At 45.9% G+C, this 26,537-nt stretch overlaps 3 protein-coding genes across 3 annotated transcripts; 2 read left to right on the forward strand and 1 right to left on the reverse strand.

Moving 5' to 3' along the window:
* The first annotated feature begins 11,440 nt into the window (after positions 1 to 11,440).
* On the forward strand, positions 11,441 to 11,797 carry LOC121291380 (histone H2B 1/2/3/4/6-like). The gene has a single exon (XM_041212467.1). The coding sequence runs from the start codon at positions 11,441 to 11,443 to the stop codon at positions 11,795 to 11,797; it is 357 nt and encodes a 118-aa protein (XP_041068401.1).
* A 916-nt stretch (positions 11,798 to 12,713) lies between these two features.
* LOC121291378 (histone H3-like) lies at positions 12,714 to 13,124 on the forward strand. Its single transcript, XM_041212465.1, has one exon. The coding sequence runs from the start codon at positions 12,714 to 12,716 to the stop codon at positions 13,122 to 13,124; it is 411 nt and encodes a 136-aa protein (XP_041068399.1).
* A 5,510-nt stretch (positions 13,125 to 18,634) lies between these two features.
* LOC121291337 (histone H2A-like) lies at positions 18,635 to 19,027 on the reverse strand. The gene has a single exon (XM_041212406.1). It carries the CDS (start codon positions 19,022 to 19,024, stop codon positions 18,635 to 18,637), a length of 390 nt encoding a protein of 129 aa, XP_041068340.1. The 5' UTR covers positions 19,025 to 19,027.
* Positions 19,028 to 26,537: the final 7,510 nt, after the last annotated feature.

The raw sequence follows: 26,537 nt of genomic DNA on the forward strand, positions 1-26,537 counted from the left end.
ATGGTCTGAAATGTTCTCCACTGTTTAGGGGTAGTTCTCCACGACCTAGTACATTTCCTTTAGTGGAATAGGACTTTTCTTTCTGATTCACTCGCAGATTAATCCTAATCCTTCCCACATCAACCCTGCAGGATCTGCAGGATTTGTAACACCGCAGTATTTATGCCCAAAAAAAGGTCACGGCCGTCTTTCAGTTGGGAAGATATTGAAACTCAATTAGGTAATACTGGTACTCGCGCTGATTTTATATTAATATAAATCCAGCACAAGTCACCATTTGGGAAACGTGGACTGAAATGTTGGTTTTGAAAAAAAAAAGGAGCAGGAAACGCTGCGAATGCAACATCCGTCAATGGATTAAAACGAGATTGGAATTTGATATTTAAAAAAAAATCCTTGTTTTGTTTATTCCGTTGTGTTTTTAATATATTGGCCTGTCTCCAAGCTGATAGATTCAAGTGAACCAAGTTAGATTTCAGCATTAACGCTGCCTGGCTGAAATCACTGAATCCACCTCATTCAACGTGGGTGCAACGCCATTGGTTTAAACAACGCTGATTTCTGATTGGCTACCGCCGGGGTTACATTTTCAATCCTTATATGCAAATAAGCTGTCCGGCGATGTCACAAACGGTTGACCGTTGGCTGTTGGGGGTCATTTGAATTTTCAAAGCGGCGCATGTGCAGCAGTTAAACCGCCCCCCCCAAAAAAATACCCCTGAAAAAGTTGAACGAGCTCAAACGGGGCTGAAAATATGCCGCAAAACCGGTTAATTAATGGCAACTTCCGAGGAACCATTTGCCACCAAAATGTACCTTTATATTGTTAGACCTTAGGAGGGATTTTCTGCTTCCGTGAGAACTTCATTTAGTTTTAGCTCTCTGCCCGTACCCTGAGCTGTCTGCTATAATGAACACTTTGGAAAGGCATTCAGAGCGCACCCGGGAGCTACTGTTCTTTCTCTATCTTTCATTCCTTCGCCAAGGTTTTCAAATGAATCTTCACCAACCGACCCTAGGGCTATTCCTGATTTAAAAGCGTCCAACCCCTCCCCCAGCATTGAGTTCACCCCTGGGCAAGGTTACCAAAGGTATTGTTTCTAACTTCAACAGCGGTAAACTTTGACACCTTTCGAGGCGCCGCACCGTTATCTTCTCCGTCCCCCTCTGCCACCTTTTGTGGTCTGGCTGCACTGCGTTGCCCTCATTTGGTTCTGCTCCAGTCCAGCCCGTCCCAGCGCGACCAGCACCACGTCCAGCATCATCGGCCTGGGTGTGGCTAATTCAAGCCGGATGGACACACGTTTCATCCGATTGGCAGCATTCCTTCGATGTGTCTGCCAACTTCCTTGCGTCGGTTTGCGCCACCAAGATGTATCCGCTCTATTACTGCAAGCTTTCTACAGCGTTTACACCAAAGCCAGTTCGGTTCGGCTCCCAGTAAGGAATAGGCCCTTAGCCCCCATTTCACCCCAGCTTGGCAGCTGGTTCACTTTGAACCCGAAGTCATGTTTTTTTTCCCCTGAGCTGTGCTTCAAACCCTATCATGTATCTTCCCCGTTACTGTTTCAGCTCCTTCCTTTCTGCTACTTCTGTCGAAAGGGACCCTTCTCCACACTGTTACCAACTTGGTTCACCGGTGGCTGCACCTTTGACCTCTGAATCAAGAAGCTCAAGGCTTGCTCCTAGAGAGGATACGAACATACAAATAAGGGACAGCAGGAGTGGGCCATTCGGCCCCTCGAGCCTGCTCTGCCATTTAAAAGATCATGGCTGATCTGATAGTGACCTGAAATCTGCATCCCGCCAACTCCGGTAATCTATGATCCCCATTGCTTACCAAGAATCTATCCACCTCTGCTTTAAGAATCCTCAAAGGCTCTGCTTCCACCACCTTCTCAGGAAGAGAGTTCCAAAGACTTACCAACACCTGAGAGAGAGAAAAAAAAAAATCACCTCATCTCCGTTTTAGTTTTTTTTTAAACAGCGACCCCTAGTTCTAGAGCCTCCCACAAGAGGAAACAACCTGTCCACATCCAACCTGTCAAGCCCCCCTCAGGATCTTTTGTGTTTCAATTAAGTCGCCTCTTATTCTTTTACCCTTCGGCCTGGGCAAGGTTAAACGAAGGTATTGTTTCTAACTGTTTAACTGCCGTACGCAATCCCTCTTTGACACCTTTCGAGGCGCCATATCATTATTTTCTCCATCCTCCTCTGCCATCTTTTGAAGCCTGCCTGCACTGCGTTGCTTTCGTTTGGTTCTGCTCCAATCCAGTCTGTCCCAAGGTGACCAGCACGAACTCCAGGTATTAGTCTGCTAAACCTTCTCTGAACTACTTCCAATGGATTTACATCCTTCCTTAAATCAGCTGACCAATACTGTACATAGTACTCCAAATGTGGCCTTACTAGTGCCCTGTACAACTGAAGCACAACTGCCCTACTTCAGCATTCAATTCCCCTCATAGTGAATGGTAACATTCTATTAGCTTTCTTATCATTTGCTGTAACTGCATACTAGCCTTTTACGATTCATGCACTAAGACACCCAGATCCTTCTGCATCTCAGAGCTCTGCAAACTCTCACCATTTAGATAATATGCTTCTCCTGTATTTTTCCTGCCAAAATGGACAATTTCACGTATTCCTACATTATACTCCATTTGCTAGATCTTTGCCAACTCACTTAACCTATCTATGTCACTTTATAGCCTCCTCATGTCCCCTTCACAGCTTATTTTTCTACATATCTTTGTGTCGGTAAGCAAATTTGGAAACCATCCCTTCATTCAAGTCATTCATATAAATTGTAAACAGCTGAGGTCCCAGCACTGATCCCTGTGGCACACCACTTGTTACACTTTGCCAACCTGAAAGAGGCCCATTTATGCCTACACTGTACTTCCTGTTAGCCAGCCAATCTTCTATCCATCCCAAAGTGTTACCCAATATACCATGAACATTTATTTTCCGCAATAACCTTTGAAGTGGCACTTTATCAAACATCTTCTGGAAATCTAAGTACAGCACATCCACCGGTTTCCCTTTATCCACAACACATGTTATTCCCTCAAAGATCTCCAATAAGTTGGCTAAACATGATTTCCCTTTCACAACACCATGTTGACTCTGCCTGATTACCTTGAACTTAACCAAGTGCCCTACTATAACTTCTTTAATAATAACTTCCAGCATTTTCCCTAAGACACATGATAAGCTAACTGGCCTGTAGCTTCCTGATTTTTGTCTCTCTTCCTTTTTGAATAATGGAGTTACATTTGCTATCTTACAATTTAATGCGATCTTTCCCGAATCTATGGAATTTTGTAAAATTAAAACTAATGCATCAACTATCTCACTAGACACTTCTTTTAAGACCCTAGGATGAAGTCCATCAGTACCCAGGGACTTGTCAGCTCACAGCTCCAACAATTTATTCAATACCACTTGTCTGGTGATTGTAATTTACCTGAGTCCCTCCCTACTTTCCATTTCCTGATTTATAGCTGCTTCTGGGATGTTACTTGTATCCTCTATAGTGAAGACTGATGCAAAATACCTGTTCAATTCATCTGCCATTTCCTTATTTTCCATTATCAATTCTCCAGACTCTCTTTCTATAGGACCAACTCTCACTTTGTTAACTCGTTTTTCAAGAAACATTTATAGAAATATTTACTCCCTGTTTTTATATTTCTGGTTAGCTTTCTCTCGTACTCTAATTTTTCCCTCCTTATTAAACTTTTAGTCATCCTTTGCTGTCCTTATATTCTGTCCAATCTTCTGGCCTTCCGCCTATCTTTGTACAAATATATACTTTTTCTTAGAGTTTGATACTATCTTTAACCTTTCAAGTTAACCACGGTGGTTCATCCCTTGGACTTTTTCTTACTCTTTGCAGTGTACTTATTATGTGTATTCTGAAATACCCCCTTAAAAGTTTTCCACTGCATCTCTATTGACCTATCCCTTAACCTAATTTGCCAGTTCAGACCAAGACCTCTGTGTGGCACTGAGGGAGTGCTGCATTGATGGTGATGTGTTGTTGATAAGACATTGAACTGAAGCACTGTCTGTTTAGGTGAATGCAAATGATCCCATTTGAAAAAAAAAGCAGAGAAATTATCTTGGTGCCCTGGTCAGTAAAACAGATCATTTTATTACTGTTTGTAGGATCCTCCTGTGGGCAAATTGGCTATTGGTTCTCTACGAAAACAGCAGTGACTTCACTTCAATTCATTCGGATGCTCTGTGGATGTGAAAAGGGGCTATGTACATGGGAGTTCCTTCCTACATTGTTGTTACCTCTTGACTTCCTCAACATTATATTTATTTGTTCACAGAATGCAGGTGATAGAGCAAAGCCCCATTTTGACTGTCCATCCCTCCTTACTCTGAGGCTGTGATGAAAAACTTTCTCCTTGAATCCTTGTGATGATGGCATTCCCTTGGTGGCATTAATTAGGGAATTCCTGGATTTTTAACCAGTTATGATGAATGGCCAGTGGTGTATATCCAATAAGGATGGTGTGTGGTTTTGAAGGGAACAGGAGGGTGCTGATATTCCCATGATATTACTGTTTTATCATATGGTAGGTCACAGGGATGGGAGGCAGGTGCTGTGCATCTAGTTGATAGTACAGGCTACAGCAACAGTGCCCTACCTTAAATACTGAATCAGTAGTCTGGGCTCTGTTCAGGCTGAATTAGCATTTTCCTTACAGTTTTCGGTTTCTTATGCTGCATCCATCCAAGCTAATGATGAGCATTCCATCACACCTTTACATCAGGCTTGCAGATACATTGTGGAGAATCTTTTTAAAAAATTATATTTTCATTCATGGGATGTGGGGTTTACTGGCTAGGCCAGCATTTATTACCCATCCCTAGTTGCCCTTGAGAAGGTGGTGGTGAGCTGCCTTCTTGAACTGCTGCAGTCTATGTGGTGTAGGCACACCCACAGTGCTGTTAGGGAGGGAGTTCCAGGATCTTGACTCAGCAACAGTGAAGGAACAGAGAGGTGAGCTACTCATCACAAAGTATGCCATTTCTATATGTGGCCTTTCGTCTGAATGGCACCTTCTATTTTTAAGCAACATGTATTAAAATTTCTAATCTTTATGCACCCAACATAAAAGTATCTTTATGCTCTCATCTGGACTTGGAAAAATTTATTAATTTTGCTTCCAATTTCCATACCTCCATCATTTTCACATGGTCCATCTCTGACACTTCCCTTCCCTTCCTTGACCTCTCTGTCTCAATTTCTGGTGATAGATTGTCCACCAATATTCATTACAAGCCTACCGACTCCCACAGCTACCTCAACTACAGCTCCTCACACCCCGCTTCCTGTAAGGACTCCATCCTATTCTTTCAGTTCCTTCGCCTCCGTCGCATCTGTTCTGATGATGTTCAAAAACATTTCCTCTGACATGTCCTCCTTCTTCCTTAACCGAGGTTTTCCACCCACGGTGGTTGACAGGGCCCTCAACCATGTCCGGCCCATCTCCCGCGCATCCGCCCTCACACCTTCCTCTCCCTCCCAGAACCATGATAGGGTCCCCCTTGTCCTCACTTATCACCCCACCAGCCTCCGCATTCAAAGGATCATCCTCCGTTATTTCCACCAACTCCAGCATGATACCACCACCAAACACATTTTCCCTTCACCTACCCTGGTGGCATTCCGAAGGGATTGTTCCCTCCGGGACACCCTCATCCACCTACTCCTCAACCCCCTCCCACTACACCTTCCCATGCAACCGCAGAAGGTGCAACACCTGCCCCTTTACTTCCTCTGCCTCTCCGTCCATGGGCCCAAACACTCCTTTCAAGTGAAGCAGCATTTCACTTGTACTTCCCTCAACTTAGACTACTGCATTCGCTGCTCCCAATGCGGTCTCCTCTACGTTGGAGAGACCAAATGCAGACTGGGTGACCGCTTTGTGGAACACCTTTGGTCTGTCCTCAAGCATTACCCAGACCTCCATGTCGCTTGCAATTTCAACACTCCACCCTGCTCTCTTGCCCACATGTCTGTCCTTGGCTTGCTGCATTGTTCCAGTGAAGCCCAGCGCAAACTGGAGTAACAGCACCTCATCTTCCGACTAGGCACTTTACAGCCTTCCAGACTGAATATTGAGTTCAACAATTTTAGATCATGAACTTTCTCCACAACCCCACCCCCTTTTCGATCCCCCTTTATCCAATAATTTACAATTTTAAGAAATATAAATATTTTTTAATATATTTTTCTTTTCCCACTTATTTCTATTATTTTTTATTCATTTCCATCCATTGTTTTATCTCCACCCTTTAGCCTAGTTTGATCCCTTCCCCCCACCACACCCCCACTAGGGCTATCTGTACCTTGCTCATCCTGCTTTCTACCCTTAATTACACCATTAGCACATTCCATAGCTAATATCACCACCATCAACACCTCTTTGTCATTTTGTTTATGACATCTTTGGCAATCTCTTCTTTGCTCCACCTATCACTAGCCCTCTATCTAGCTCTACCTGTCCCAACCCCTCAACCAGCTTATATTTCAACTCATTTCTATTTTGCCTTAGTTCTGATGAAGAGTCACACTGACTCGAAACGTTAACTGTGTTCCTGTCCTCAGATGCTGTCAGACCTGCTGAGTTTTTCCTGCTATTTTTGTTCTTGTTTCAGATTTCCAGCATCCACAGTATTTTGCTTTTATAAAAGTATCTTTATTTTAATTGATTTCTGAACAAAAGCTCTTTTTACCTGATCCATAGAGTGACTGCCCCCAGTCTTTTACTTTGAATTCAACTTAAAGGAGACAGAGAGAGAGGAAGAGTTTAGTCATGTTGCTCTGTCAGGGTGTGAGGTGCAGACTTGATGAGTACCTGATCATTTGCTGCCCATCGTATCTTCTTAATTATCAAAAAAGTAAAGAGAAGTTTCAGCAAAAAGAGGGTGATGGAAGGCCAATGATTGAAGTAGGACTGTCTACCAAATATTCACCATTGATAATGAAGGAAATAGAGGCCTTTGAGACTTACACTTAAAATTCCATAAGACCAGTGAAGAGGTGATTGAAATTGCAAGAGCAAGTTCAACCCTAAAAAGTGACATCCAGAAAAGAAAATGTTAGCATTTCAGCCATTTGAGCAGAGCTGAAAACCTAGAGAGATCACTTCTTGAGGGTAAAATGAAGGGCAGCAGAAAGAAGGGTCAACCTTGGTGCTGTTATTGGAACAGCACTTTATTCTGCACCTAATCATACTCTACACCGAATTTTAGATGCTAGTTCACTTTCTTACTTTGTCAAGTATCCATGACAATCAATTTCATTCCATGTTTTTGGCTGGCACCTGCCTGCCTTCCCACTTTACACTGGGGATTCCAGAATCACATGAGTAACCGCTCGCCACCTTCCCTGCAACCCCAACCACCCAGCACCCACTTACCCCCTCCACTGGCAATCTTAACAGCGTAATGGCTCGAAAGTGACAATTTATGTTAAACTTGTTCTCACCTAGTTTATTATCCGAGCCTGGATAACAAATCTTGGCTGGCTTTCTGATGAGAGTGGAAGCAATGAATATCTGACAAAGTTTAATCCTGTGTACTCATTATACGCTTTCCTGGATGGCAGAAAGGAGTAATATCTGGACCCCAGCACCCCATAGTACTGAAGCTCATTATAGCCACATTATCAGGTGAGATCCACAAAGTCAGCATAGACCTGAGATCAAACCTTGGCTTCTTCTTACCAGAATGATTCCTCTACTCAATATATAAACTTTGTTGAGCTATTGGAGTAAGAGACAGTGAGGCTGGTGATCTATGGAAATCTTCCAAGTGTATGCTGGCAGTGACAAATACTCACCCATTGCCAATACACGTCTCTTGCAATTTTCCAACATTTTCATGCATGGTTGACATTCCTCATCCCCAGAAGTGAGGAAAATTGAGGCTTTTTGTCAACTTGTAGGGATTCGTAATTGGGTTGAGGTCTCTGTCAAATTGTAGCACATGACAATTGTCCTAATTAAGAGCAGCAACAGAACCCAGATGGGGAATGAAACATGGCATCTTCACAGATTTTTTTTCATTTGTTCTTGGGATGTGGCTGTCAGCATTTATTGCCTATCCCTAATTGACCTTGAGAAGGTGGTGGTCAGCCACCTGCTTCAACTGCTGCTGCCCATGTGGTGTAGGTACACCTACATTGCTGTTAGGGAGGAAGATCTAGGATTTTGATCCAGTGACAGTGAGGGAATGCTGATATATTTCCAAGTCAGGATGGTGAGTGGCTTGGAGCGAGTGTTCCAATGAGTCTCTGTAGTATTGGGGCAAGAATGTTAACTGTGAGATATTGAGGCATCAGTTGCCCATACAGGCCTGTGATGACTGGGTGAATGGGATTTAGTGCAGAATAAGATAATAGAAGATATATTTTGGTTGAGCTGGAGGTAATGGAGTGTGGAGGAGTGGAGACTAGCCAATATATGGACAAGGCGGAAAAATAGATGAGGATTTCAGTGGAAGATGGGAAGAGGTGGCGCAGAGGTGGATGTTAATGGATTGTAACTTATATTATTAAGGTTAAGGATATACAGGTAGAGGGTATTGATAACATACATTGACACAAAAAGAGGCTTAACTTCAGCCCCATGGTCCTGACCTTTGGTGCAGAGGAGAGGTGGACAAATATGAGGGGTCTTATGGGTCTTCTCTTGCTCCTGAGCATGGCAAAGGTGGCCATCAATAGGTCCAGGCAGTGGACAGACGAGCGGGTCATTCGGCTTGACTACCTGCCTCTCTTCCATGGCTACCTCTGCGCTCGAGTGCCCCTGGAGAGGGGGCACAAGGTGTCCACTGGTGCTGGTGGGACCCTGCTGTGACAAATGGGTGCAGGGTGGGGGAACAGGAGGTCGGGGGAGGGGGTAAGGGGACGCCCTAGGAGTGCATCATCATCCCCAGGTTACCCTCAAATCATAATAATCTTAACTTGGTAAGTTCCCTTGAAAGATTTTGTTTTTGTTGCAATAATGCAAAAGCACATATTTCAAAGGGGTTGATCATTTCTTTATTTCTCATAGTTTTCTCAAATGATTTATAAAAAGAAACTTCTTGAACAGTGGATGTTCAGGGAGGAGGCAGACATTTGTCCTGTTGCATTCTGTAACGATCTAGTATTAAGTAATTGATTGTGTCTGGTTTCCTACTTCACCAACTGGCTTCAGAGTGAGTGGGAGATGTTAAGGAGGTAGGAGTAAATGGCCAAGCTGATGGAAGGTTCCTGCAGATGGAAGCTCAACTAGGGTTGAGAAAAGCCTGTTTCACCTGAGCTAGTGACTAGACAGGGAATGAAGTTGGTATTAAGGGTACACAGCTTGGGGCATATTCAACTTAAATGTCACCACATGGGCCTGTTGAAGTCAGGTTTCTGGCCAAGTTTAATTATATTCACGGGTTGTAAAGTTTTATTGAAGACAATGATTCACAGCCTTAATAAATATTATAATGACCATTACCCTTCCGCAGTACCTTGTTTCCATTGTTCAGCTCAGTGGGGGACTGCTCTCCATTGTATCTACTCTTACATATGTGAATACAGACACTGCTGCTCTACAATTTAGTCTTTTCCCATCCTTGCACTGTCCTGTTGACTCAGGGGTCATCCAAGGATCCATTTTTGTTTGAATTCATTCACAGGGAGTGGGCATCTCTGGCTAGGTCAGTATTTATTAACCAACCCTAATTGCCCTTGAGAAGGCGGTGGTGAGCTGCCTTCTTGAACTGCTGCAGTCCACGTGGTGTAGGTACACCCACAGTGCTGTTGGGAAAGGAGTTCCAAGATTTTGACCCAGCGACAGTGAAGGAACGGCGATATATTTCCAAGTCAGGATGGTGTGTGGCTTGGAGGTGATGTTCCTACGCATCTGCCGCCCTTGTGCTTCTAGGAGGTAGAGGCCAAGGGGTTGGAAGGTGCTGATGAAAAAGCCTTGGTGAGTTGCTGCAGTGCATCTTCTTCATCTACATGTTGCCCCTTGGTAACAGCATTCACAGTTATGGGGGTCAGTTGACAAATTTACACTGGTGGCACCTGGCAACTCGCTAGTACGACTGACAAACTCTCCATTGCCTATGTTGCCAGCTTGCTTGTCCAAGCAGTCTTGGATGAGCAACAATTCTTTTCAGCTGCTGAAGCCACTAAGGGCAAAATTGGACCAGACCAAGGAGGCAAAGCTGGCTAAATTGCATTTGTCAGCCATCAATCAAAAAGTTTTTATTCAATTCTAAATTGAAGTCAATGGAATGTGGCTGGGTATATAACTGATGGTCAACATAATAAATATATTGTTTTGTATCCCATCCCAGTCCAATTTTACCCCACTAAGAAAGTAAAAATGTTTGGCGTTCTGAATGCAATGCAGGCTGCTGTTTCATTATCTGGAATCAGAAAATGATGTACAGTTAAAGAAAGCCAGCTATTTTCTTGATTAAAGTGACTGACAAACAAACCAGAGGGAAAATGAGGAGGCATTTTATTACGCAGTGAATTGTTGTAATCTGGAATGCACTGCTGAATAGGGGGATTAGAGCCTGGGAAAAAGAATTGGGGAAAAGAACTAGAACTAATTTGACGACTCCTATGAAGTGGTGATATAGGCATTCTCCTTCTGCGTTACATGATTCTATAAGTCTATAAGCTAAATTGCAGGCATGATTAAACTATTTGCACCAAGGTTGCCTTGCTTAGTTTTGAACTCCTAACTGGTTCAGTCTTATGAAACACCTTGCAGTCCCCAAAGATCTCCACACCAAAGCTGAACTTTGGGCATGTTGGATAGAGGCTGGAGGGTGAGTGGGAGTGAGGGTGGGGTTAGGGGTGCTTAACGGTGATACTTATTACGTCAAAAGCAAAACTCTCGACGCTGGAAATCTGAACCAAAAAGAGAAAATGTTGGAAATACTCAGATTCGGTGGAAAGAGAAACCAGGAGCTTCGGGCTGATGAGGTCTGGTGAGAACTGAAATGTTCACTCTTGCTTCTCGTCTCTCCGCGGGGAACCAAAAAAAAACCCAGAAAGTGCTGGAGATACTCAGTATCTGCGGAGAGAGGGAAACAAGTGTGACTATTTCAGTTTTCATCAGCAGTTTCTGTTTCACTTGCGCCGAAGTGTTTTTCAAGCCATGTAGAACCTCAACCACCTCAGCACCCCCCTCCGCTCCGGAAACACAAATGGTTGTAGCACAGCGAGCGTTTCTGATTGGTTGTTTGGCACCCATTGTTCCTAACACAGAATGGATACGTTTAGACTTTGCGCTATTGACCAATAGAAATCCGTCACTCGCTGATTCCTCATTTGCATACGTGCAGCTATTAAATGAGGCGCTCAAGGCTGTTTTCTCCATCACTTTCATTCGCAATGCCTGAAGCGGCGGCGAAGGGCATGGCCCCCAAGAAGGGGCCAAAGAAAACTGCCACCAAGAAACGCGGCAAAGGTGAGAAGAAGCGCAAGAAAAGCAGGAAGGAGAGCTACAGCATCTACATCTACAAGGTGCTGAAGCAGGTCCACCCCGACACCGGCATTTCCTCTTCGGCCATGAGTGTCATCAACTCGTTCGTCAACGACATCTTCGAGCGCATCGCCTGCGAGGCTTCCCGCCTGATCCGCTACAGCAAACGGCACACCATCTCCTCCCGGGAGATCCAGACCACCGTCCGCCTCCTGCTGCCGGGGGAACTGGCCAAACACGCCGTCTCCGAGGGCACCAAGGCGGTCACTAAATATACCAGCTGCAAATAGAGCTTCTCGACAGATCTATTTAAAATTCAACCCAAAGGCTCTTTTCAGAGCCACTAATGATACCCATAAGGAACTATTTCTCGGTTACTACCGCAAGAAACTTAAAATATGGACAGCACCTCAAAAGACAACATTTAATGTTTTTTCTTTTCTTTTCTGACTCCACTGGCTCGAGCCCGGCTTTATTTTATCAGTTTCATCAGCGCATGCTATTTCTTACCATGTTGAAATTCGATGCTTTTGTAATTTATGTATCTTCGTTCACTTAAAATAGATTGTAGTTCCTGATTTAACACCTTTGTATATACAATATGATGTATTGTCACTACCCTGTTGTACCAAAAAAATGACTTGCCTGGGGGGGTGGGGGGTGGGAACAAAAATGAAATAAACTCCACATGCACTGCCCGGACCTGCTTAATGTTTCCAATCTTTTGTTTCTTCTGCGTCAATATTTCCAGCATCAGCAACGTGTATGTTTTGATCCAAGTTCAAATTATTTTTTTTCCCGAAGAAGAGTCATATCGGTCTCAAAAAGTTAACTCGTGTTTTCCTCTCCGCAAGTGGTACCAGAACCAGAGTTTTTCCAGCACTTTCTGCTTTTATGTTACATTAAAATTAAATGGTGCCAGCTTACAATGATCAGCGGGGCCACGGTAGCAATATAGATTATTTTCCGGTCCTACAGGCAGGGTCATATTGCGTTTGAAGCCGCGCTTTTTTTTTTCGCGAGTATCAGTTTTCCCGCCTATTTTGTCTCCATGTTTCAGGCTTCGAAGGGATTGAAAGACTCGCCAATCAAATGCTGAGCTTCCAGCCAATGGGAAGGCGCCGAGCGGCCGGCAGTCGCTATAAAAGCGGCCGCCCGGGGCTGTGCCGAGCAGTCAAGGGGGAAGAAAAAGAGTCGAAGGAAGTAATGGCGAGGACTAAGCAAACTGCGCGCAAATCCACTGGGGGAAAGGCTCCCCGGAAGCAGTTGGCCACCAAGGCGGCTCGCAAGAGCGCTCCGGCCACTGGCGGGGTGAAGAAGCCTCACCGTTACCGACCCGGCACCGTGGCGCTGCGGGAGATCCGCCGCTACCAGAAATCTACCGAGCTGCTGATCCGCAAACTGCCCTTCCAGCGCCTGGTGCGGGAGATCGCCCAGGACTTCAAGACCGACCTGCGCTTCCAGAGCTCGGCCGTCATGGCCCTGCAGGAGGCCAGCGAGGCTTACCTGGTCGGGCTCTTCGAAGACACCAACCTGTGCGCCATCCATGCCAAGCGGGTCACCATCATGCCCAAGGACATCCATCTGGCCCGGCGGATCCGGGGTGAGCGGGCCTGAATCCGCCCAATGTTGTAATCGGGAGTAACGAAACCAACGGCTCTTTTAAGAGCCACCAATCCCTTGGTGAAAGGCAGCTGTAACGTGACAAACTGCGAATGTTTTTGTGTGGAAGCTGAAAGGCAAATGTACCAAATTTAGTCAATCGTGTTGAATCAAATTTAACAGCCCGGGGAGAGCTGGAACATGGTTGGTTCCTGAGCCACATTGAGCTTCATTTCCTCGGCCCCTATATTCCTGTTCACTCCATTAACTCCGGATGGTGCCTCTGCACCACAATAAATCTCAACACTCTCCGTTCCCTATCGCGAAATGAACCGAAACACTGCGGATGCTGGAGACCTGCAGTGAACACAAAATCTCCACAAAAAACTTAGCAGGTCTGCGGGGGAGACCGTTCCTGTGACTTCAACTCTGAGGAAAAGTCATTTTTAACTCCGTTTCTCTCCACAGAATCTGCCAGAACCGGCTGAGCTTCTCCGGCATTTTCTGTTTTTATTCGATGTAATAAAATTCCAATTCACGGGGATATCACCGGGAAATAAGACCACATGAGACATAGCAGCAGAAATTAGGCCATTCGGCCCATCGAGTCTGCTCAACCCCATTCTCCCGCCTTCTCCCCGTAACACGTTTGGCCCATAGTCGCCCAAGCTTCCAGTTGTCTGCGCCCTTTCCCGTTTTTTCTGCCCACATTGTCCTCCGGTGACTCCGCGGAAAATCGTTTTCGTTATTAGAATCGTTACCGCACAGGAGGAGGCCATTCGGCCCATCGTGTCCGTGTTGGCTCTCCTAAGGAGCAGCACACCTATCGCCACTCCCCCGTTCTCTTCTCACTTCCCTGCAAATTCCTCCTTTGCAAATATTTGGGGAATATCGAAAAAGTTTTACGGCACAGAAAGAGGCCATTCTGCCCATCGTGTCTGCGTCGGCCGAGCCACCCAGCTTTCCAGCATTTGGTCTGTAACCCTGTAAGTTACGGCACTTGAGGTGCGCATTTTAAATGAGTTGAGGGTTTCTGCCTCTACTCCCCTTTCAGGCAGTGAGTTCCAGACCCCCACAACCCTCTGGGTGAAAAATGTTTCCTCACCTCCCCTCTCATCTTTCTACCAAACACTTTAAATCAATGCCCCCTAAGTCACTGACCTCTCTGCTAAGGTAAATAGGCCCTTCCCATCCACTCTATCCAGGCCCCTCACAAACAAATCTCCCCTCAGCCTCCTCTGTTCCAAGGTGAACAACCGCAGCCTCTCCAATCTTTCCTCATAGCTGCAATTTTCCAACACTGGAGACATCCTCGTAAATCTCCCCTGTATCCTCTCGAATGCAATTACATCCTTTCTCTAATGGGGTGACCAGAACTGCACGCAGTACTCAAGTTGTGGCCTAACTAAAGTTTTATACAGCTCCAGCAGCTCTTATATTTGATGCCTCGGCTAATAAACCAAAGGATTCCGTATCCCTTCTTGAAGCAAATTTAAAATAAGAGCAAATTGCTGCGGATGCTGGAGATTTGAAATAAAAACAAAGCAAAAAAAAATGCTGGAAAAACTCAGCAGATGTTGCAGTATCTGCAACGGGAGCGGAAGAGTAAACGTTTCAGGTCAATGGCCTTCCCTATGTATGAACATAAAACACAAAAAAACTCACCTGTCTTGGTTTTTTAAATATTATTTAGGTATTAATTTCAAATTGGTTTGGGTTGATTTTCCTCTTTGTAGCCTGAGTATTCACTCGCTGCTTGGGAGGAAGGCAACTTGCGGAAGAGAGTTTTGAAATGACTGAAAAGAAAATCCTTTTTATTTGTCCCCTGTGAGTGGGATGTGGCTTAATTTTGACATTTTAAACCACATCAGCAGAGTAAAATGAAACTTTCTAGGTGCAGGTTTAATGTTATCCTGCCAGATTGGCCCAGCACAAAAATGAACAACATTGCAGGAAAAAGGCACACGCAACAATCGGGATTTTTTTTTTCTTTTATTGCAAATTTTACAAGTAGGAAAAATGCACCGGATTTTACCGACGCCGTTGCTACCGCCAATTTTAAGTAAAAGGCTAATTGGGACACAAGGAGTGGGCGGGAAACTCGCTCTGGAATCCGGGTCCAGAATTGGCAACGGCCAGGATATTAAAGTTAACAGCCCTGGAACTGCGGGCAGCAAAGATCGGTGCAAATATTCAAGGACAACAAGTTGTGATTAGGGGGGAAAAACGTCATCAATCTTAATCAAAACATTAGTTTTATTTTAAGTTTAGTGTAACGATTTGTTTTTAGTTTGGCGCTTTATCTATATACCCTGCACTCGCCCCAAAATTATTTCCCGCCCGGTATCCCGAATTTAAGGATTACCTTTGCATTAAATTTGTTGTTTTATCCTTTTCCTGCATTCGTCCAAGTTGTTTCCCCAGGTGTCTTAACTTTGTGGTACATGGAAACCCTCTTTTGTCTGAATTGTGTGACAGGCAAATTAAAAAACCCCCCAGCAAATACTGCAAATATTTAGTAGGTCAGACACCATTTGCCAAGACGCGGATGGAGAAACAAATAGAGCAAAAGGGATTGAATGGAGATTATGCTAAACTGTTAAAAATAATTACTATATAGGCCTCAATTGGAATATTGTCCTCAAACCTGGGCACCGCAATTTAGCGCAGATGTTCAGGACTTGGAGAGGGTTCAGAAGAGATTAACTGGAGTCGTAGCAGAAATGAGGGAGTTCAACTATGTGGAGAGACTGGAGGAGTGGGGTTTCTTTTTACAGCAGAGAAGTTAATATAAATATTCACAATAATGGGGCATTTTGATAGACCAAGCCGGAATAAATGTTTTCATTGGCAAACTGGTCGGCAACCTGAAGTCATGGATTTAAAACATGTGGAAAAATAACTAGAGGGGTTAACGGGGAGGAATTTCTTCAGAGTTGGATCACACTGCCTGAAAGGGTGGTGAAATCAGATTCCATAGCAACTTTCAAAGGACAATTACACTAGTATTTGCAGTGGACTCGTTTGCAATGTTATGGAGATAAAGCTGGGGGTGTGGGATTGGTTTGAAAGTTCGTAAAACGAGTTGACAGTCAGCAGGGGTCTCCCATGCTATAACGCGTTAAAACAGGTACATTTGATTTTTGACAGTGACGGAAGGCTTCATACAGGAATATTCTCTTCATCTAACTTAATTGTGCTTCGAGCGAGGAGTAGGAGGGCATAGCGTTGGAGAGAATTGTGCAGGTTTTTTTGTGCAATGGAATCCTTTATCTTCTGCAAAGCTAAAACAAATCCCTAAAATCCCGAACAGGTTGGTGTCGGGTGTAAGGGAGGCGACGGAATTTTGTCGATTATACGCTTTCACGACATCCAAGCCATCATTGTGCAGGTGCACAGCAACAGGCTTGAGTGTGGAAAATTGGTGTAAAATAAGGTGGTCTGAAGTAGCAACATCTGATGGGCCAAATGGGCTTTTTCCATTTTCTAAAATTGTTAACTAATTTCGATTTCCAGTGGAGTTGGCAAATCGCCTCATGATTTGTGCCCGTTGCTCCAAGTGCTTCCTCTGAATAGTTGTGAGTGAGGTAAATCTGGGCAAATCCCTCATCACCCCACCCCCGCTTCCCCTCTCCATACGATCCCGCAAATTACATCATTTCGAAATTAAAACCCTAATGCTCTGAGAATCAAACTTATGACAATATTGTATTTATAGGTTTAACTGAGATCATTTACAAAAGATTTGTAAGGTTGCTACATCAACCCTTTCATTTTATACCACTAGCTTTCAGGAAGCATTTTCTTTCCCCTCGTGTAATATTCTTCTTCCCCAAAGGGTGAGAGGAGCGTAAGACAAAAAGGTTTGGATTTTTTTTGTGAGACACGGAATAATGTAATTAGAGCATATTTATATGTTATGAAATGAAAATGCCCCAGGGCCATTTCAAAAGGGTGAATTTATTAGCCCTCAAGTGGGTAGAAGCTTATTCTGCCCTTTCTTTACTTTTTATTATTGCGCTGACACAGTTATATTGTAGCTGGACTAGTAATCCACAGGCCCAGGGTAATGCTCTGCGGACCTGGATTCAAATCCCACCACAGCAGATGGTGTAATTTGAATTCACTAGAAATCTGGAATTGAAGACCATGTAACCATTGTTGTAAAAACCCATCTGGGTCACTAATGTCCTTTAGGGAAGGAAATCTGCCGTCCTTACCTGGTCTGGCCTACATGTGACTCCAGACCCACAGCAATGTGGTTGACTCTTAACAGCCCCCTGAAATGGCCGAGCAAGTCACTCGGTTAGCTCAGCACCACCTTTCTCGAGGGAAATTGGGGCTGGGCAGTAAATGCTGGACTGGCCAGTAACACCCACAGCCCGTGAATGAATACAATAAACCTGCCTAGACTCTGGATCAACGCATTTGTACAAAATCACCAAGGTGACCTCAGCATTCAATGCAGTTAAAGTGCGTATAATACAGGATTTAAAAGAAAGGGAGGGACTGAGTGACAGCGGGCCAGGAGGAGGCGAGAAAATAAATAAAAGGACGGACACTTCCGGGAACCAAGAGCAGGAACTCCACCAAAATGCGTAAATTTCTCATTCAAGGTTCCATTTTTGAAAATAACCCCTTCCTTTCCACGTGGAATATCCTATCCAAAAATCAAAGCCCAGCAAGATGGTTAAGCAATGTCACCCACGCCGACGCTTGACAATCGATTGGATGAAAATTCATGGATATCTTCTAATAAACTCAATCTTTTGAGGTTTTTGTTTTGGCGGGAAGTGAGTTTGTTCCCTCGCTTGTGTGTGTGTGTGTGTGTTTTATTCCCCCCTCTGGTTAGTTTCTCACGGTCCCTCTTTTAGTTGCTGCTTTCGCGCGCGAAACTCTTGCTTCCTCTCATCAATTGGTCCCGCAGCCGAGCAGCGGCAGAGCCAGAGAGGAGAGACCGGGGACAGATTTGCCCCTTTCCACCACCCCCCCCCCCCCCCCCCTACCCCCGGGAGGAGAGGCTCACCAGCCCTGACAAAAACAAAAAACTCTTTCACACAAAAATAAAGGGGGCACCATACCTTAAAATGAACTGGGGCGCGGTTTGTGATTCTCAAAGTTTAAAAAGAAAACGCGTAGCCCCACAGGAATTTCTAAACAACTCTTCGAAATAACAAATGATGTTTTAATATTCTCGATCGCAAAGTCAAACTTTCCCCTTCTTCGCCCCGTTGTGTGGTTTCCTGAGGGGTTTGTCCACTCGTGTAGGTCAACTGCGTGCACATCTTGGCAACAAGCCGGTTATTTTCTCAGCTTTTTTTTTTCTCTCTCTCAATAACGTTTTATCAGTAAAAACTGCGAAAGCAGATTCCAGTTCATCAGAAGGAAGGTAAATTTGCTAATTGACTGTTGCAGTTAAACTCTTCAAAAGGAGGTGGGCGGCTCTTAAAAGAGCCTTTTTGTGTGTGTGTGTGGCGGGGGGGGGGGGGGGTTTGTGGATTTGATCTGTTCCCGGTGTCTCCCCTTCAGGCGTAAACCTTGCTGGGGTGGCCGGTTTTCTTGGGCAGCAGCACAGCCTGGATGTTGGGCAGGACCCCACCCTGGGCTATGGTGACCCCGCCCAGCAGCTTGTTGAGCTCCTCGTCGTTGCGGATGGCGAGCTGCAGGTGGCGGGGGATGATGCGGGTCTTCTTGTTGTCCCGGGCCGCGTTGCCGGCCAGCTCGAGGATCTCGGCCGTCAGGTACTCGAGGACGGCGGCCAGGTAGACGGGGGCTCCGGCCCCGACCCGCTCGGCATAGTGGCCCTTGCGCAGCAGCCGGTGGATGCGGCCGACGGGGAACTGGAGCCCGGCTCTGGAGGAGCGAGTCTTGGCCTTGGCGCGCCCTTTGCCTCCGGTTTTACCGCGACCGGACATTCTGTTCTCAGCCTGGTTGAAGATCTGGACCAATGTTGGATGAGGCGGCTGCGCCCCTCAGTTCTCCTTTTATACTTGTCGGCTGGATCGGTAAGCAGTCGCTTCTCATTGGTTCATTAACTCTTCTTTGTTTCTGATTGGATGCCAATTCAGGCGGAAATTGGAAAACATTCCGAGCATTTAGCCAATGGGAATAGGCGCCTGCTCCATCCGCAATTAGCATAATCAGAACCCAACAGCCAACTCGCGGGGCACAGCCCGACCTAAAGTGGTTCCCTGCAGATCAGTCAGAAAAATGCTTCCAAAGGTAAATCGAGTTGGTCTACCCAAGGCTGTAAAATAGTGACTGACAAACTTTAACCTGCAGGCTGAAAGCTTGCCAAAAGTAAAAGCATTTATAAAAAATGCTGCAGTGCCCTGCATACATTCTCACTAGCTGTAAGAACGTAAGAACGAGGTAACATTAGTGTGGAGCAGTTGGATCCAATTGTGAATTCCCTCCCCAAACCCCATTTTGGAGAGCACATCCACCGTGTAGGTGTGCGATATTCTGTCAAAGGCCTTCTCCTGATCCAGGCTGATGAGGCAGGTATCCACACCCCTGTCCTGTACATAGGCAATCGTATTCCTGAGAAGCGCGAGGCTGTCAGAGAGCTTCCTGCCCGGCACAGTGCAGGTCTGGTCAGGGTGAATCACCAATTCCAGAGCGGATTTGACTCGATTGGCGATGACCTTGGACAGAATTTTATAGTCCACATTCAACAGTGAAATGGGTCGCCAATTTCTAATTTCCTCCCTTTCCCCCTTGTGCTTGTAGGTGAGGGTGATAATGCCTTTCCTCATGGATTCTGACATACTGCCGGCCAGGAGCATACTCTCGTTCACTTCTAGCAGGTCCGGGCCGATCCAGTCCCACAGAGCCAAATACAACTCCGCCGGCAAGCCGTCGCTTCCGGGAGTTTTACTGTTCTCGAAGGACTCAAGGGTCTCAGTCAGTTTGTCAGGAGTTAGCGCTTTGTCCAGACCCTCCCGTGTACTGCTGTCTAAGACCTCTGTGATAGAGGACAGGAAGGACTGGGAGGCCGTGCTGTCTGTGGGCTTCACGTCATACAATCCGGCATAAAATGATTTGCTGATCCTCAAAATGTCGGACTGTGATGACGTTACTGAGCCATCTTCTTCCTTCAGGCTGCTGATCACAGGGCTCTCTACACTAACATCAGTAGTACAGTCTCTATCAATGGGTGGGAATCAGATAGCTTTCCTATTAAATCTGGAGTCAGGCAGGGCTGTCCTCTCTCGCCTGTTCTTTTCGTGTGTTGCATAGAACCCTTTGCTGAGTCCATCAGGAAGGATCCGGGCATAAGAGGAGTGACAATCCCAGGCAGTGGAGGCACTCAGGTCAAAGTCTCCCTGTACATGGACGATGTCGCCGTCTTCTGCTCGGATCCGCTGTCGGTGCACAGACTGATCCACATCTGCGACCAGTTCGAACTGGCCTCGGGAGCCAAGGTAAATCATGGGAAGAGCGAGGCCATGTTCTTTGGGAACTGGGCTGACCGATCCTTTGTCCCCTTCACTGTCAGGGTTGACGGCCTGAAGGTGCTGGGGATATGGTTCGGAGGGACCAGGGCACGCATTAGAAACTGGGAGGAGCGAGTGTCTATGGTGAAAAGGAAACTGGGCATGTGGGAGCGACGCTCCCTCTCCATTGCAGGTAAGAACCTGGTCATCAGGTGTGAGGCACTCTCGCTGTTGCTGTACGTGGCGCAGGTCTGGCCCATTCCACACTCCTGTGTGGTGGCGATAACCCGAGCCATCTTCTGCTTTATCTGGAGGTCGATAATGGATCATGTCCACAGGGACACGATGTACAAGCCTCTAGATAAAGGGGGAAAAAACGTACCCAACATCGCCCTCATACTGATGGCCACCTTTGTGTGCGGCTGCATCAAGCGGTGCGTAGACACTCAGTATGCAAACACCAAGTGTCACTACGTGCTGAGGTTCTACCTGTCCCCGGTGTTGCGAAGGATGGGTCTGGCCATGCTGCCGCGGAATGCTCCAAGTAGTTGGACCGTGCCGTACCACCTGTCCCTCGTGGGAAAATTTATGCAGAGAAACACCTTTGACCACAAGTCCATCAGGCAGTGGTCGGCACGTAACATCTTAAAGGCCCTGAGGGAAAAGGAGAGGGTGGATCCTGTGGGATGGTTCCCTGAGCAGACTGACAAAGTCATTTGGCAGAACGCCTCATCGCCAGAACTTTCCAACAAGCACCAAGACGTAGCTTGGCTGGTGGTGAGAAGGGCCCTCCCTGTAAGATCCTTCCTACATGCCAGGAGTCTCACCCCCTCTGCACATTGCCCTCGAGGTGGCTGTGGTGGGGAAGAGACCGTTGTTCACCTCCTTGTAGATTGTGTCTTTGTGAAGAAGGTCTGGAGAGGGATGCAGTGGTTTCTGTCGAGGTTCATCCCGAGCAGTTCTGTAACACAGGACTCTGTGCTCTACGGGCTGTTCCCAGGGACACGCACCGAGACAAACATCAACTGCAGCTGGAGGATCACCAACTCGTGAAAGACACTCTTTGGTCTGCCCGAAACTTGTTGGTCTTCCAGCGCAAAGAGTTGTTCCCGACCGAGTGTTGCACATTCCAAGGTCCAGGACTACGTGCTGAGGGACGCACTAAAGCTTGGGGCAGCTGCCGCAAAGGCGCAATGGGGAAGGGTCGCTGCCTAAGACCTTTCTGCCACAGTGCACTGGGGGGCTGGGAACTGTGTAGAGCCCCTCGGGCTGAACAGCTCTAAATGAATGTCTGCAAATGATTGTAATATTCATTTATTGTATTGATGCACCTTGTGATACATGTTGTAAAAGTTGAACCTGACTGTACCTTTGTGATGGTGATTTTGAAATGGTTTGGAATGTTCTTCCAGATATTTTATGAATAAAGTATATTTTTGCAAAAAAAAAGAACGAGGTAACATTGAACCTTCATTAAACACTGATTTGGCCCCAATTTGAATACATTTTTATGCTTCACATCATGTTCAAATTTTGAAACTATGCCCTGTTTACCCAAGCCCAGGTCATTGACATGTATTAAAAATGCAATGGTCTCAGTGCCGACCCCTGGGGGACACCTCCATATACTTCCTCCCAATCTGAAAAGAACAATTGTCTGCCACTAAGATAAAAGTGAAAAACTGCGGATGCTGGAAATACAAAACAAAAACAGAAATACCTGGAAAATCTCAGCAGGTCTGGCAGCATCTGCGGAGAGGAGCACAGTTAACGTTTCGAGTCCAAATGACCCTTGAACAGAACTAAGGAAAAATAGAAGAGAGGTGAAATATAAGCTGGTTTGGTTGGGGGCGGGGGGTGGGGGTGTACAAGAAGAGCTGGATAGAGGGCCAGTGATAGATGGAAATAACCAGAAGATGTCACAGACAAAAGAACAAAGAGGTGTTGAAGGTGGGGATATTATCTAAGGAATGTGCTAATTAAGGGTAGCAAGCAGGACAAGCAAGGTACAGATAGCCCTAGTGGGGTTGGGGTGGGGTGAAGGGATCAAAAAAGCCTAAAAGGTAGAGATAAAACAAAGGATGGAAATACACTTAAATAATGGTAGGTGGGAAAAGAAAAATCTATATAAATTATTGGAAAAAAAACAAAAGGAGGGGGAAAATCAGAAAGGGGGTGGGGATGGAGGAGAGAGTTCATGATCTAAAGTTGTTGAATTCAATATTCAGTCAGGAAGGCTGTAAAGTGCCTAGTCGGAAGATGAGGTGCTGTTCCTCCAGTTTGCGTTGATCTTCACTGGAACAACGCAGCAGGCCAAGGACGGACATGTAGGTAAGAGAGCAGGGTGGAGTGTTAAAATGGCAAGCGATAGGGAGGTCTGGGTCATGCTTGCGGACAGATCGAAGGTGTTCTGTAAAACAGTCACCCAGTTTACGTTTGGTCTCTCCAAATGTGGAGGAAACAGCATTGGGAGCAATGAATGCAGTAGACACAGTTGGGGGAAATGCAAGTGAAATGCTGCTTCACTTGAAAGGAGTGTTTGGGCCCTTGGATGGTGAGGAGAGAGGAAGTGAAGGGGCAGGTATTGCACCTTCTGCAGTTGCATGGGAAGGTGCCGTGGGACGGGGTTGAGGTGTTGAGGGTGATGGAGGAATGGACCAGTGTGTCCTGGAGGGAATGATCTCTGTGGAATACCATCAGGGGGTGGGGGGATGGGGGGGAGAGGGGAGGGGCGGGTGGTGGTGGGGGGATAAAGGGAAGATGTGTTTGGTGGTGGCATCATGCTGGAGTTGGCGCAAATGGCGGAGGAAGATCCTTTGAATGCGGAGGCTGGTGGGGTGATAAGTGAGGACAAGGGGGACCTTATCATGTTTCTGGGAGGGAGGAGAAGGTGTGAGGGAGGATGTGCGGGAGATGGGCCGGACACGGTTGAGGGCCCTGTCAACGACCGTGGGTGGAAAACCTCGGTTAAGGAAGAAGGAGGACATGTCAGACAAACTGTTTTTGAAGGTAGCATCATCGGAACAGATGCGAGAGAGGTGAAGGAACTGAGAGAATGGGATGGAGTCCTTACAGGAAGCAGGGTGTAAGGAGCTGTAGTCGAGGTAGCTGTGGGAGTCAGTAGGCTTGTAATGGATATTGGAGGACAGTCTATCACCAGAGATTGAGACAGAGAGGTCAAGGAAGGGAAGGGAAGTGTCAGAGATGGACCATGTGAAAGTCATGGAGGTGTGGAAATTGGAAGCAAAATTAATAAATTTTTGCACATCCAGACGAGAGCATGAAGCAGCACTGAATTAATCATCGATGTACCAGATATAGAGTTGTGGGAGGGGGCCAGAGTACGACTGGAACAAGGAATGTTCCACATACCCCATAAAGACTTAGGCATAGCTGTGGCCCATGTGGGTACCCATAGCCACACCTTTTATTTGGAGGAAGTGAGAGGAGTTTAAGGAGAAATTGTCCAGTGTGAGAACAAGTTCAGCCAGACGGAGGAGAGTAGTGGTGGATGGGGCTTGACAGAGGCCTGAACATGCTGCCAACTCCAGCATGATGCCACCACCAAACACATCTTCCCTTCAACGCCCCTGGTGGCATTCCACAGGGATCGTTCCCTCAGGGACACCCTGGTCCACTCCTCCATCACCGCCTACACCTCAACCCCCTCCCATGGCACCTTCCCATGCAACCACAGAAAGTTTAACACCTGCCCCTTTACTTCCTCTCTCCTCACCATCCAAGGGCCCAAACACTCCTTTCAAATGAAGCAGCATTTCACTTGCACTTCCCTCAACTTAGTCTACTGCATTCTTTGTTCCCAATGCGGTCTCCTCTACACTGGAGAGACAAAACACAGACTGGGTGACCGTTTTGCAGAACACCTTCGGTCTGTCTGCAAGCATTACCCAGACCTCCCTGTCACTTGCCATTTCAACACTCCACCCTGCTCTCTGCCCAGATGTCCATCCTCGGCTTGATGCATTGTTCCAGTGAAACTCAACGCAAACTGGAGGAACAGCACCTCATCTTCTGTCTAGGCACTTTACAGCCTTCTGGACTGAATACTGAGTTCGACAATTTTAGATCATGAACTTTCTCCTCCATCCCCACCCCCTTTCTGATTTCCCCCCCCCTTTTTGTTTTTACCAATAATTTATATAGATTTTTCTTTTCTCACCTACTTCCATTATTTTTAAGTCTATTTCCATCCATTGTTTATCTATACCTTTTAGCCTATTTTAATCCCTTCCCCCGACCCCACCCCCACCAGGGCTAACTGTACCTTGTTCATCCTGCTTTCTACCCTTAATTAGTACATTCCTTTACATAATATCACCACCTTCAACACCTCTTTGTCCTTTTGTCTGTGACATCTTTTGGTTATCTCCATCTATCACTGGCCCTTTATCCAGCTCTTCTTGTAACCCCCCCCCCCCCACCACACAAACCAGCTTATATTTCACCTCTTTTCTATTTTTACTTAGTTCTGTTGAAGGGTCATTCGGACTCGAAACGCCAACTGTGCTCCTATCCGCAGATGCTGCCAGACCTGCTGAGTTTTTCCAGGTATTTTTGTTTTAGAATTGTCTGCCACTACTCTCTCCTATCTCTTAGCCAATTATGTATCCATACTGCCACTGTTCCATTAATCCCACAGGCTTTACTTCTCATATTGCATAAGTCATTATTATTAATAATTAGACATGCCTTGGCATCCCATTTGGCCAATCGAATTGCACTTTGCTTTGTTCTATTGTAGAGCAATCACTTTTTGCCTCCTGATTTTTTTTTCTAAAGTTAAAAGCAATTTTTGTACATTGTCATCGACAGTATGTATATATGTATGTAAATATATGTAGAAACATAGAAACAAGAAGCAGGAATAGGCCTTTTGATCCTTCGAGCCTGCTTCACCATTCATTATGATCATGGCTGACTGTCCAACTCAATAACCTGCTTCCGCTTTCCCCCCATAACCTTTGATCCCTTTCAGCCCAAGAGTTATATCTAACTCCTTCTTGAAAACATACAATGTTTTGGTCTCAACTACTTTCTGTGGCAGCGAATTCCACAGGCTCACCACTCTCTGGGTGAAGAAATTTCTCCTTATCTCCGTCCTAAATAGTCTACCCCATATCCTCAGACTGTGACTCCTATTTCTGGACTCCCCCACCATTGGGAACATCCTTCCTGCATCTAGCCTGTCTAGTCCTGTTAGAATTTTATAGGTTTCTATGAAATCCGCCCCCCCCTCATTCTTTTGAACTCCAGCGAATATAATCCTAACCGATTCAATCTCTCCTCATATGTCAGTCCCGCCATCCCAAGAATCAGCCTGGTAAACCTTCGCTACACTCCCTCTATAGCAAGAACATCCTTCCTCAGATAAGGAGACCAAAACTGCACACAATATTTCAGGTGTGGTCTCACCAAGGCCCTGTACAATTGCAGCAAGACATCCCTGCTCCTGTACTCGAATCCTCTCGCTATGAAGGCCAATTTTGCCTTCTTTACCACCTGCTGCACCTGCATGCTTACCTTCAGCGACTGGTGTACAAGGACATCCAGGTCTCACTGCACATTCCCCTCTCTCAATTTATAGCCATTCAGATAATAATCTGCCTTCCTGTTTTTGCTACCAAAATGGATAACCTCACAGTTATCCACATTATATTGCATCTGCCATACATTTGCCCACTCATTCAGCTTGTCCAAATCACACTGAAGCATCTCTGCATCCTCCTCACAGCTCACCTTCCCACCCAGCTTTGTATCATCTGTAGATCTGGAGATATTACATTTAGTTCCTTCATCTAAATCATGAATATATATTGTGAATAACTGGGGTCCCAACACTGATCCCTGCAGTACCCACTAGTCACTGCCTGCTATTCAGAAAAAGACTTGTTTATTCCTACTCTTTGTTTCCTGTCTGCCAACCAGCTTTCTATCCATCTCAATACACCACCCCCAAATATGATATATA

This window comes from Carcharodon carcharias, chromosome 19 (assembly GCF_017639515.1).
Source record: "Carcharodon carcharias isolate sCarCar2 chromosome 19, sCarCar2.pri, whole genome shotgun sequence".
NCBI lineage: Eukaryota > Metazoa > Chordata > Chondrichthyes > Lamniformes > Lamnidae > Carcharodon > Carcharodon carcharias.

What these genes read in the sequence shown, in the direction of transcription:
- LOC121291380 (XM_041212467.1), top strand. Translation starts at nt 11,441, where the DNA reads ATGGCCCCCAAGAAGGGGCCAAAGAAAACTGCCACCAAGAAACGCGGC.
- LOC121291378 (XM_041212465.1), top strand. Translation starts at nt 12,714, where the DNA reads ATGGCGAGGACTAAGCAAACTGCGCGCAAATCCACTGGGGGAAAGGCT.
- LOC121291337 (XM_041212406.1), bottom strand. Translation starts at nt 19,024, where the DNA reads ATGTCCGGTCGCGGTAAAACCGGAGGCAAAGGGCGCGCCAAGGCCAAG.